Source organism: Oncorhynchus mykiss, chromosome Y (assembly GCF_013265735.2).
Source record: "Oncorhynchus mykiss isolate Arlee chromosome Y, USDA_OmykA_1.1, whole genome shotgun sequence".
NCBI classification, from domain to species: Eukaryota; Metazoa; Chordata; class Actinopteri; order Salmoniformes; family Salmonidae; genus Oncorhynchus; species Oncorhynchus mykiss.
The window spans coordinates 24,925,310-24,938,065 of record NC_048593.1 but is presented as its reverse complement, the minus strand read 5'-3'; the positions used below and the strand labels follow the sequence as shown (position 1 = coordinate 24,938,065).

The 12,756-nt window shown below is 43.5% G+C and overlaps 1 protein-coding gene across 9 annotated transcripts; it reads right to left on the bottom strand.

The window, feature by feature from the left end:
• Positions 1 to 11,124, bottom strand: LOC110509865 (bromodomain-containing protein 3). Of its 9 annotated transcripts, none has more exons than XM_021591030.2 (12): positions 11,011 to 11,124; positions 9,044 to 9,405; positions 8,784 to 8,921; positions 8,455 to 8,584; positions 8,152 to 8,315; positions 7,694 to 8,065; positions 7,437 to 7,565; positions 6,723 to 6,911; positions 6,179 to 6,247; positions 4,897 to 5,120; positions 4,503 to 4,780; positions 1 to 2,454 (listed from the first exon to the last, which is right to left on the bottom strand). In XM_021591030.2, the coding sequence occupies exons 2-12, from the start codon at positions 9,242 to 9,244 to the stop codon at positions 2,345 to 2,347; spliced, it is 2,004 nt and encodes a 667-aa protein (XP_021446705.1). In that variant the 5' UTR covers positions 9,245 to 9,405; positions 11,011 to 11,124; the 3' UTR covers positions 1 to 2,344. The 9 variants fall into 9 exon arrangements, with proteins under 9 accessions (XP_021446705.1, XP_021446704.1, XP_021446709.1 ...); XM_021591029.2 differs by having other exon boundaries at positions 10,977 to 11,112; XM_021591034.2 differs by having other exon boundaries at positions 6,738 to 6,911; positions 10,977 to 11,112.
• Positions 11,125 to 12,756: the final 1,632 nt, after the last annotated feature.

Here is a 12,756-nt window from a genome sequence, read left to right as displayed (position 1 = left end):
TTCAGTAGGGTCTTGTAATTTATTTACATACACACACAAAAAATGGAACCTGATTCCAGGTTAGCGGTTACATGAAATGTTAGCTTCTACCTCCAGTCCCCAAATCCCACCCACTCAGGCCCATATTGCATTAAACAAGACTAAAACTACTTACACAGAACTTATTTGTTTCGATGACTGAAATAAACAGCTCAAAAAAGGTATAAGAAAGTTACAATAAACTTGCATGCACATCAAGGATAAAAAGTAAACATTTGCTTTTTAAAATATAAAAGGAACGATTATAATATTTTGACCTGGGCCTAGAAATAAACTAAAAGTTGAATATATATCTATACATTTATATTTTCAGTCTTTCACTTCTAAAAGACATTATTAGAAAAACCTGATAGGGCCTGTACTGGAGAACATTGGTATAGGCAGAGAAATGCATTCAACATCATTTGGGGAGTTTTGCAATTAAGTGCAACCTGGTATGAAGGACATTACCACAAAATCAAAGAAATATTTCCACCATAGCTTAAAATAACAATGCATATGACTAAATCTTTAAATGTATCAACTTATTAACAGTAAATGAAATCCAAAATGGCTTAAATGTTATTTTGAACCAATTCCAGAAAAAAACTGACCAGAAATTGTACATTAGGCAAATCGTTCAGACAGACTTCATGAAATAATAAAATGCATTCTTACAGGGTTGGAATATGAGGGATATTCTTAAATGAATACATAACTCTTTGTTCTCTGAGATAAAAGATGAGTTGACTGAGAAAAAAAAAGAACTGAAGACTATAATGAGAGGCGGTGGCATCTAGTCACAATAAAACAAATTACCTGGTGGTAACGACTTACATTCAAATCAATACCCCGCACTTCAGAGAAAACCCCACAGTTCACAATATTGTCCTGCTTTCATTGTTTATGTCATTACTTTGGACAGAGAAAAAGATCAAGGCACTGCTGTTTGGAATAGAGACCCAACAGACAGCAGGTGCACTTTGCAATAGAGTCAAAAGTGAAAGACTTGCTCCTACGCCAGTGTACTGAAAATGTACACAGGTCAGTTATGTACAGTTTTAGCCGTCCCATCATATATAAAGCAGTGATGTACACAATGTCACTGACCTGGTGGAACACAATCATCCAGGGCATCATACACACAGTACATTCATCAGTGAGAATCGTAGATCAAGCAAGAGGCAGGCCAGGAAAGACATGTACAGGAGAGGCCAACCATACCTAGTGGTTGTCATGTTGTGAGTAACGAATCAAACTGTTGAGCGAATTATTGTATTGCCATTTCTTCTGACCAAAAGCATCTGTAAATATCTAAATTCTATAAGTTAAAATGTTCTTTCATAACCACTCAGACCAGCTACTAAAATACGTTTTAGCTAAAACCTGATATATTGCCAGGTTCAAAAATAAGAGACCATGTCAGTTATGATACAGTAAAAGAATAACAGCAATACCATTCAATTTGGCTGTATATGCTGCTGAAGACAACCAACATGATTGCTCAGAATAATCTGAAATGTGTCACTCGGAGGCAAATGAGGTTCAGTACTTGGGGGAGGCAGGTAGCCTAGTGGTTAGAGCGTTGGGCTAGTAACCGAAAGGTTGCTGGATGCAAACCCCGAGCTGACAATGCAAAAATCAGTTGTTCTGCCCCCGAACAAGGCAGTTAACCCAGTAGGCCATCATTGTAAATAAGAATTTGTTCTTGCCTAGTTAAATAAAACATTCAAATTTAAAACAATAATTACAATTTTTTTTTGTAGAAAGTCAAATGATTAGAAGAGTGACAACTCAAAATCCACATAAGGGCCTATTCCAAAAGATAACTATTTTTGTTACAAGGGTGAAAAAAAACTAAGCTGAAAATTTCTTGGTACCCGCTGGGCAAATGATTGCTTATGTAGCAGTGATGGGACAAGGAGGACATGGGGTTCTGCTGCATTTGGGTAACTATACAACTCCTTCACTTTGTTGATGATGGTATTAGGAGAAATGAAAAGACATCTGGCATTCATCCAAGAGTGTATTACAAAATCCTCGTTTTATGTTTGGTCGGTTTTTAACACATCCCCCTTGAAAAGGTAGAGGAAACAAAAATAACCCTGTCAAGTAATCTATAATTTCCCATGTTTTTTCCTTTTTCTTTCCACAAAGGTATTTACAAAAAAAAAACACTTGACATGTTCTGACATAGCATTACATTTAGTTGTTTTTTCCTCATAAAGTGTTATAGGGGGAAACAACTGACTGCATACAACATTTTACTTTAAAAAGGGTAAAAATTTAAATGAATAGTTCCCAGCAAGTGTTTGGGCTGCGCTTTTCAGTCGGAGTCACTGCTGTCAGAACTGGACCCACTGGAGCTGCTGCTGCCAGAATCTGAAGAACTACTGCTGCCGCTGAGACGGGACGCACCAGTACCAGCACCCTTCTCTGGAAGGAGAGAGAGAGGATCACGCATGAGACATGTGGCCAAACGTATTATATAATACCACCATATTTATGTCAACGATTTTCAAATGCTAAAGAAAAATAACATTTGGTATCAAAGTGCATACAAATGTTTTGCTCATGTTCAAAATGGACTTGCACTTTGATTATGATTGATGCACATTGACACCTTTCAAGTTTCTCCATTCCTAGTCACGTCTGTCCAACTCAACAGATGCCAGATTCTATAGATTTGTAACCATAAAGACAGATCAGATTAACTTTCCTGGGCCACAGGATTTTAAAAAATTATTGTAAAAAATGACTAGGTAAAAAATGTGCGGCACGACAGCTTCTCTCCTGGGAGCCGGTTGATGTCCAGGTTGAGCTGGCGCTTCTCGTCGTACGTGCCCCTGCCCTTACTCCACGCTACTCCGGCTGTCCCTTACTCCACGCTACTCCGGATGTCCCTTACTCCACGCTACTCCGGCTGTCCCTTACTCCACGCTACTCCGGCTGTCCCTTACTCCATGCTACTCCGGCTGTCCCTTACTCCACGCTACTCCGGCTGTCCCTTACTCCGCGCTACTCCGGCTGTCCCTTACTCCGCGCTACTCCGGCTGTCCCTTACTCCGCGCTACTCCGGCTGTCCCTTACTCCACGCTACTCCAGCTGTCCCTTACTCCACGCTACTCCAGCTGTCCCTTACTCCACGCTACTCCGGCTGTCCCTTACTCCACGCTACTCCGGCTGTCCCTTACTGCACGCTACTCCGGCTGTCCCTTACTCCACGCTACTCCGGCTGTCCCTTACTGCGCGCTACTCCGGCTGTCCCTTACTCCGCGCTACTCCGGCTGTCCCTTACTCCACGCTACTCCGGCTGTCCCTTACTCCACGCTACTCCGGATGTCCCTTACTCCACGCTACTCCGGATGTCCCTTACTCCACGCTACTCCAGCTGTCCCTTACTCCATGCTACTCCGGATGTCCCTTACTCCACGCTACTCCGGCTGTCCCTTACTCCATGCTACTCCAGCTGTCCCTTACTCTATGCTACCTTTTGGACGTTTTCTTTTTGTCGGTTTTGTTCTTACTGTTCAGCTGGCCGCTGACATCTTGTAGCCTCTTTTCTAACTGCTTTTTTTCCTGTGCCAGGCCCTCCTGGCTCCCTTGCCCCCAGAGGCCCGCTGCAGGAGACACACAGCGGCACGCTGTGAGCACCATGGCCTTCCTGCCCGAACCCCAGCCGCTGTGGTGATAGCTAGCTAGGTCACAGCTAAGGCCTAGCGCCTTACGCCTATGGCCTAACGCCTACTACAGACGGCAGCAGGATCAAAGCCCAGGCGAGCATTTATACTCTTGGAATTAAACAAACTTCATCTCACTTTCTAAATATACAGCCACACAAAATGTGATTAGGCAAGGACTATACATGAGTTTCTCCAGGAGTTATTTGTCACATGGTATGACACACTGCCTGACTCCACTACGCTGGGTCCGAGTAGGAGCCGATATTAGCAATACAGCAACAAACCTGATTCAGGCCCTGAAACATTTTATACAGGAGGTCCCTGAAATCAGCATAGAGAATCTATGTCCACAATGCCACGGTACTGGCAACAGTACTTGTCTTCAGTTAGGCTACATGTACACAAGGTCAATTGTGCATCATTTTTTGTTATTTTGTTGAGCTAGCACCCATAGACCATAAACCAAAGCTCAGCTAAAAATTCATTTTTAGGAGTTAAAAGTTGGGGACCACCTGTATATCAAAAACTAGCAGTCAACCGGGAAAAGTGCAACTAGGTAGAGGGAAGAAACATAATCTAGTTATAAAAAATTTTATATATATAAAAAAGGGGGAAAACTATCATTTAGTCATTCAAGCAAAGGGGAGGAAAAGAGAATAACAGAGGAGGAAAAGAGAATAACAGTAAAGGGAGAAGGTAGGGTTAGAAGATATTTACAGGGTGTAGTAGTAATATCAGGATGAAGGACAAGGAAGCTATCAGTGACATCCAAAGCACGAGGTCTTAAACTTCAGTACTTACGTTGGGGTTTCCGCTGTTTCTTCTGTAAACAGGACTTGACGTATCGCTCGAGTTCGCGTAGGGTGGAGGGTTTGAGCGTCTCAAAGTCAATCTCGATCTCATCTGGGTTGGAGTCTCGCAGCGAGGGCTCTCGGGACTGGATGATGTGCACAACCCGGCCCAGCTTCTCTCCTGGGAGCCGGTTGATGTCCAGGCTGAGCTGGCGCTTCTCGTCGTACGTCATAGGCAAGGACTCCTCCTCGTCAGACTCGTAGCCCCGGCCCCCCTTCTTTGGTTGCCTGGAAGATCGGAGGCCAGCGCAGCAATGAGTGTCTCATGGTGTCTTTTCATGGTGCTGCTTATTATGAGACTGGGCAGAGCCCTAATACATCAGAGAAAGAAAGGGAGTCCTTACCTGGAGCCAGTCACTGTGCTGTTGGCTTTCCTGGAGGGTTTCTTCTGCTGGCCCTGCTTGGCAGGCTGCCCAGACTTGGCCTTCTTCTCCTCGTCCGTCTTGGTTTTGCTGTGCTTGTTGTCCTTGTCTTTCTTCTTCTTGTCTTTCTCCTTCTTGTCTTTCTTCTTCGGTTTGCTCACAGGGGCCTGAGAGAGTGCGGCAAGCTGTTCGTGGACAGCCTTTAGCTGGGGAGAAGTGGGGTGGAGGAGTTAGTGACCTGCTGTAGGGGTATGCTAGCACTTCAAGCACTGAGGGACTAGAAGAGGGTAGATATGGGGATTCAAGAAAGAATTTCAACAAATCAATGCTACAGCCCAAAAATTTGGAATCCAGACATTAAAACGGAATTAAACAATATTCAAAAATGTATCGAACTAAGAAAGGAAATCAACTAAATGTATTGAAAGTTCATTATAAGACAAGAAAAAAATGCATCAGTGACTAGTGTTACCCTACAACTTTTTGAAACGGCACATGAAAGCTCCTGTGTGTGTGTGTGTAGTGCAAGCGTCACATCTACACTTTGTGTAGCCGTTAGCGATGACGCTAATGATGGCCTTTCCAGCTCTACCAGAAGTAGGTTCTCAATTAAATGTTAACTACAAAGTAGCCTCCGACTACCTGGCGGAATGATATCATGATTATTTGCATTAATCCAGTGGCCATTTGTTTAGCAAACTCTGCAATCACATGAGCGCTACAGAAATGTTGCTAACCAAACAGTCTCTTGGAGGTGTGCACTTGCATTAAAGAGTACTACACCTAGAATTCCTCAAACGTGCTCTCCTGATGTGGATTAAGCATTGTTGTGGATTTAGAACATACAACTTTTTTCTATTTAACAAAAAAAGGTATGATTGAGAGTGAAATGTTCTAACAAGGAAGTGGAAAACAAGTTGCATACTCCTCCATTCATTGCTTTCTAAGTTAAACTGGACACAACCAACAGGCAATCAAGAGAATGGAAAAAGGAGTATGTCTAGTTGGTCAGCCATCAAGCATACCAGGAAGACAAACACATTCACACAACCATACAAACTCATAAACACCTGCTCAAACACACCACATCTGCCACCACCCAGCAAACAGCACTACGCCACCTGTTACTCGCCACCCCCACTATTAACCCTCTACCGCTTGCCCAACTAATGCAAAAATAAAAAGAGAAATATCGGCATCATGATAAACTGATATCAATAAGGAGGTTAGTGGGGAGGGGGCCAGGAAGTGAAGAGCAAATCACCTGAAAACGCTTGGTGCACCCGTTTTTTTCCCCCTGCCCGCTACCATTGGGGCGCTCCAGAGAGATACACTGGTAAGAGAGCCAAAGGGAAATAAGGGGACAAAGATAGAAAACTCCAAAAAAAGAGATCAGATCAAAACCATTTTAAAACACCATGTTATGACAAGAGCTACTGTGTGGTACCATTATGCAAAACTACATTGTGATATGTTTTCAAAAAGAAGGCTTTTGTTTAAGTAGTGCATGCAAGCAATCTGTGCCAGTAGTTGCATGGAAATACACAATTTGAAGCGGTAGAGGGTTACATTTCAGTGCTATCAATGGGGAGATGACGAATCAGTGGAGAAAGCAGAGGTTTGCATGGCTGAAGGGAGGGGGAGGGGTTTGACTGCATGTAAGGTGGCAGCCCCTCCCTCTCGGTCTCAGACAACAGTTTGGATTGGACAAGGTGGCTGTGATGTGAGAAGAGAAGGTGGGAGGAAGGCCATCCCTGAGCCCTTCATGTTAGAGGAGTAGTCGGACGGACCTCGGATCTGAAACCCACCTGTTCCGCACCCACCTGTTCCTGCAGCTCGGCGAGCCGGGAGGCCCGCTCCTCCTCCGAGTCGGAGCAGTCCGAGCTGGAGGAGTCACCGCTGCTCGAGTTGTCACCTTTACTGACCATACCGCCTGCACCGGGGCTCAGCTCCACCGGTTCATCAGGCATCTTAGCAAAACGCATCTCAAACACATCCTGACAGAAAAAGACACGCATGGAATGATGGGGAAAAGGAGAGGGACAGAAACATTAGAGATGAACCAACTGATTTAATTTTACATAGATTTTTCAAATGTGACCCAGAGAAAGGTTTAAAGGTTGACTTTGGGCACAAAAAACAGTCCAACTCCGCCCTCATCTCAATTTTCAAACAGAAATGGAGTGTGCCTTTGGTGGTTCGTCGATGTGTCATTCTGGTCACACGCACCGCAATCAATGTAGCTAGTTTGTTCGCTAAGATAGCCACTTTAGCTAGCCAGTAATTCCACCTGTATGTGTTGACGTCATTTCACAGGATTTGTTTTTGGACAGAAGCTGTAGAGATCGGTAAGAAATTGCACTTCTGTAGCCAAATATCTTTTTCATCCATTTTCTTGTTTGTAAGCATTAAATGACCTGGTATGATGGTGCATTGATCAGTTATATAGTTTAAAGCCATTATTTCAGATTCCCCCCCCCCCCCCCCCCCCCAAAGTGGACCTTTAAAATCCCCAAACCTACCTGGAGTTTTCTGGCCATGGCAACAACCTCGTGATCTGGAGGGTTATACTTGTAACAATTTGAGAACATTATTCGAACATCCGCTGCAAACATCTGTGCATCTGGATACTCCCGGCCATCTATCTTTTTCTGCAAATGAACAGCAAGTGTTATCCAAACAGTGCACGGATGGGCAACAGCACGAGCCAATACTAAGGTAATGGTTAACTGTAAACGTGAATTCTACTACTGTGCATGCTTTGTTCTGTGGTGCGTACTTTGACAGTGCTGAGATCCATGGGGTGCTTTATGATCTCGTGGTAGTCATGAAGCTCCAGAGCCTCAGCGTCTACAGGCTTATAGAAGGGCCAGGCATACGCAGCATGTTTCTTTGACAACATCTCCTTCAGGATACTGTCGCAGTACTTGAGCTGCTCACTCATTCTGCTCCGCTTGCCGCCATGCTGGCCCAACTCCCCTTCCACAAGGTCTTTCTTGGGAGCTTTGATCGGACGGCCTGTGCTCTCCCTTCTGGACATCACTTTACCCTGCTTGCCCTCTGAGACGGGGCTGGGAGATTCGCTCCGGCTGGCTGTGATTGCAGATGTCGTGGGGGTGGTGGTGTCTGCTTTCCTCTTTACCCCTTTCTTCTAGGTGCACAAAAACACACACTCACAGTATTCAAAAGACTAAATATACATGATATATACATGAAGGAAAATGTACAGTGACTTACTTTGACAAGAGGTTGTGAGGGTGAGACGACGGGAATCATGGGAGCATTGGGCGAGCACTGCACAGCTGGGACTTTGGGGGTGATGGTAGACATTGTAGAAGAGCCAATCACAGATGTCGTAGAGCCAAGGAAGGACGGTGGTGACTCACTTCCATCCAGACCACCTGTAGCAGGTGCAATTAGTGGTTATCTTATTGGCAATATGTACCCATTTTCTCTAAATTTTTCAATACTATATCTAAGGATCTATCCAAAATGATAGGGGTCTATAGTATCAGGATCAGATGAACAGTGGCCTATTACCTGTGCTTTTGCTTTTCTTGGGTTTGGGTGCAGGAGGCAGAAGCTCCACCTCCTCCTGGGGCATCATGGCAACTTTCTGCAGGAAGATCTTCTCCAAGGCCTGTGCCATCAGGACAATGTCATCTGTTGGCTGGTGGGCAAAGTAAAAACAGCAAGTGAGGAACATGAGTGGGAAATGCAAAGAGGAAACTAGAGGTCAATGTAAAAACATGGAGCTTTGGGATTAGCCCTGGGAGAATCTGCAAACATATTAGAGACTATAATATTAAATCCAAAATAAATGGACCCCTAGGAGACACAGTCTATATTTACTCTCTTGGAGCACTCACCTTGTTATATATGTAACAGTTGGTGAACATGGTGTTGAAGTCCTGCATGCATTCACTGGCACTCCAATAGTAGTTATGCTCCAGTCTCTTTTTGATGGTTCCCATGTCCATAGGTTGCTTTATGATCTTATGGTAATCCTGATACACAGAATAACCAAAATAATCTGTCAGCTGCAAGTCTTCTGCACGGTGAGACACCTATAAGCATAGGCTTTCTGATATTTATAAACGCCCATTGTCAATATCTACAGTCTACTCACCGGAAGTCCCAATTTGATGGCATCGACTGGCACGTAGAAGGGCCAGGCGAAGTTATGCTTCCACAACGTCTTGACCATTACATTCTGCATGTACTGTAGTTGGTTGGTTTTCCGACCTGGTTTGGTGGGATTGGTCACCTCCGGGGGTGGGGGGTTGACTCCCTGAAGAGGGGCTGGGGTTGCTGAGGTAACAGCAGACATGCTGGCGATGGGAAGGGGGTGGTATTCTAGGAGTCACTGCTACCTCTGCAATGGACAGGGTGGGAGACGGACACTGCGTCCTCAGTGGATTGTGTAGTTCTTTTTGCTCTTTAGTGGCCCAAATGAAACTGCATCTCATTGCAGGGCCTGACCTTTTTAATCTATTAAAAAACAGAACAGGGTGATGATCATGAGTCTTCAGCATAAAAGTAAAGTGTCCCTGCAAAAAATCCACGACCCAGGTACAAGACCTAAAAAAATAATTGATACCTGGGATGAAATGAAAGGTAGTAATTATGAAAAGAAACTAAAGCCTTTTCTGTATCATCACACAATTATTCCATATATTGTAATGGGCAAATGTCTCCTGACAGACAGCTGGCTGTGTCCCTGGAGAGATGTGTTGCCCTCTCCAGGCTTAACGGACATTGTCTAGACTCCAATCTACAGCCTGCACCTCGGTCTTGGTCTGGCATTACCATTTTCCTTTGACCATAGAGTTGTCTTTTGTACATTGGGTACAGCGATCATGCAACAGTGCACGGAGCAAAGGTACATGTAAATATGAGCCGTAACACAAAATAATAACTCAAAACAACGTATCTAAATAATCAGCGAGAGAGATGGAGTAGTAATTAATTAACCATCGCAACCACAAATGTCATTCCATACATACCCAAACAAACTGCAAAACTGAGAGACAACAGCACAGCTGATTTAGATACAAGTCTCACGCGGAGTAGTCGGATTGCTGTATAACGTTGTGATAATGCCATTGTACTAAGGATACTTCAATAACGAAAACTCCACAAATATATTACGTATCTCGTTCAGCAACCTTGTAGAAGCTACTAGTTTTAAAGTTACACCCACAACATATATTTGTTTGTCCATGGAAAATGTATATAGCAGTTAGCTTTGTACTACCTCCCGCGTAAACAATCAAACGAACTAACAGTTACACCAACCGTAGCTGGCTAGCAAAACATGTGTTTTGTTTTTTTTTTACAATACCGTAACGTTACGGTATCTTATGGCAAAATATTGTAATTAGGTAACAAAACAAGCTAACTTGCTTAACAAAACCCATCTAACTTTGCAAACTATGCTTGCCATCATGCGCGGAGGAAATGCAAGGGGTGCTTTGAACACTTTTGGAACAATTCGCGCGGACTCTCATTTCCATTCCGTGGTTGCAAGTGCAAACCAGTGTACTGTAGCTATCAGCTAACTCATAAAAATGAACGTATATTGACTAGTGTATAAACCATGAGTGGCTCGTAAAACATGTATACACCAAAACCAAATTCTCCACATTCTCCAAAAAGATGGCGGGCAGATGATATTACCCTTTAGCTTTCGCTAGTTAGCCAACAGCCGACTTCATTTCACCCGACTTTTCAAATAGTTTCAGCGATAGCCTGTATTACTACCACAACTGCGTATGTACCCACAATAAACTCTGGTTCCCTACTCTTATTTGAAACGTTTCACGATAATATTGCCACAATAATTCACTTAAGACAAGAATTGACGTTGTGTATTGTTGCATTGCACAGAATGGAGCTTTGTTGAAAAACATTGGCATGCTAGCTGGCTAGCTTAGTTGATATGCTAGCAAGCGTTTCAGCACCAGATTTTCATAACATTGAAATAGCTCAATTATGAAAGGTGCATTTTTTTCACTAAAGAAACTCCAGTATGGGGAAATATAAATATCTGAATGTATTACTTCCTTGATGACTCCGAGGGGTTTTGCCTTGTACCTGGTAGTCCGAGTGGCTCCTGTTTTATTTGAGTGAGGCCGAGCGAGTACAGGAGCAGCATGAAGATGAGGTATACCAAGTCCCATGCGCATGCGCAACGGCGCGCGGTTTGTGATCATTTTGCTGGATCTGAAGACTAAGCCCCCCATAACATGCATTATACACCTTATACAAAGTGTATAATGCATATAATACTACTATAAAATTATTTGGAATATACTGACAACTGATACTTTTATGATTACCCCCCCTTTGAAGTCTGCATTAATAGAGGGCATGGGCTGTATGCAATACAAACATTAAAACGTTAACTTTAGCTGGCAATGGATGACATTAATGGATGATTTTAACATTTATTATGGATATTTCACAACTCGGTTTAACTTTATATTGACCTGTTAACATTCAAGGAAAACAGAGGGATGAGTACCTGGGTTGAGTGCCCTATGTCTGCTGTGTTTTATAGAGCCTCCTCTCAGGGCTGGGCGTCTCAGGCTCTACACTGCTACCTGGCAGTGCCGGTCTTACCAGGAGACTTGGGTGAAGGTCAATGTCCACACAACAAACCTTGTAGCAGTGTCCTGTCCTCCAGCCAGGTATCAACTCTGTTGTTCACTTTGTAGGCCCACAGCATGGTCCCCCCTGGAATAGGAATCTTTAAGGACACCCAAGCCTAATAACCCCCTGATCTGTCTGACTGTCTCATTCCTGTCTCTGCTCTACCCATAGGGCTCTACCTGTGTCCACCTGACTGTCTCACCTGTGATCTTTTCCTAGCTGCCCTCCACTGGATTTCATTTTTTATTTTACCATTATTTAACTAGGCAAGTCAGTTAAGAACTACACCGGCCAAACCCAGATGATGCTGGGCCAATTGTACGCCGCCCTATGGGACTCCCAATCATGGCCGGTTGTGATACAGCCTGGATTTAAACCAGGGTGTCTGTAGTGACGCATCTAGCACTGAGATGCAGTGTCTTAGACCGCTGCATCCTCTGGAGACCTAAAATCTGGATCTGCACATAATAACTATGTGGTTAAGCTTTTAATAAATAGTCATACTCAACTTCATATTGATGCGTCTTGATCTGTGTAATTTAATTAATCTCAGGTTAATCTCAGTCCAAAAATTGCCAAACATAACTCCAATCTCGCTCCAATCAGAACCCTCAAAGCGTCCCTCCCCGCTTTCCGTATGCATTGTCTCAAAGATTATGGATATACTGACAAGATACATGTCTCTCTGCCATAACAATGGGACTCGTTGTCCACAAAGCGTCACGGCGGGTTGTCTAGCTCCCGCCTATAATTTCTTTGGATTGGTCGAGACATATCATTATTGTAAAACTTTTGAATATTCGATGAGGGTTGTTGACATCAACCGGCTCTATTCAATGGAGAAATATGCTATGCTACTAGCCTCATATCCTGAATATATCCTATTCGAGACTCAAGACACTGATATCGCCTATTTATTGCCTTACCTCCGGTATCCTACCTCATTTGCACACACTGTATATAGACTTTTTTTCCTACTGTGTTTGTTAACTCCATGTGTAACTAACTCTCTGTGTTGTTGTTTGTGCTGCACTGCTTTGCTTTATCTTGGCCAGGTCGCAGTTGTAAATGAGAACTTGTTCTCAACTAGCCTACCTGGTTAAATAAAGGTGAAATAAAAAATAAAATAAAACATATATAAAGTGTTTTTTCTTATAGTTGACGGGATTTCACGTCTTACTCATATCA

Bases quoted from the DNA above. Each gene is read 5' to 3' on its own strand.
- LOC110509865 (XM_021591030.2), bottom strand. From the start codon at position 9,244: ATGTCTGCTGTTACCTCAGCAACCCCAGCCCCTCTTCAGGGAGTCAAC. The intron at 8,585-8,783 runs GTGAGTGCTCCA...TTTGCCCACCAG, and splicing joins ACTGTTACATATATAACAAG to CCAACAGATGACATTGTCCT. The intron at 6,912-7,436 runs GTAGGTTTGGGG...TTTTTCTGTCAG, and splicing joins CCATGGCCAGAAAACTCCAG to GATGTGTTTGAGATGCGTTT.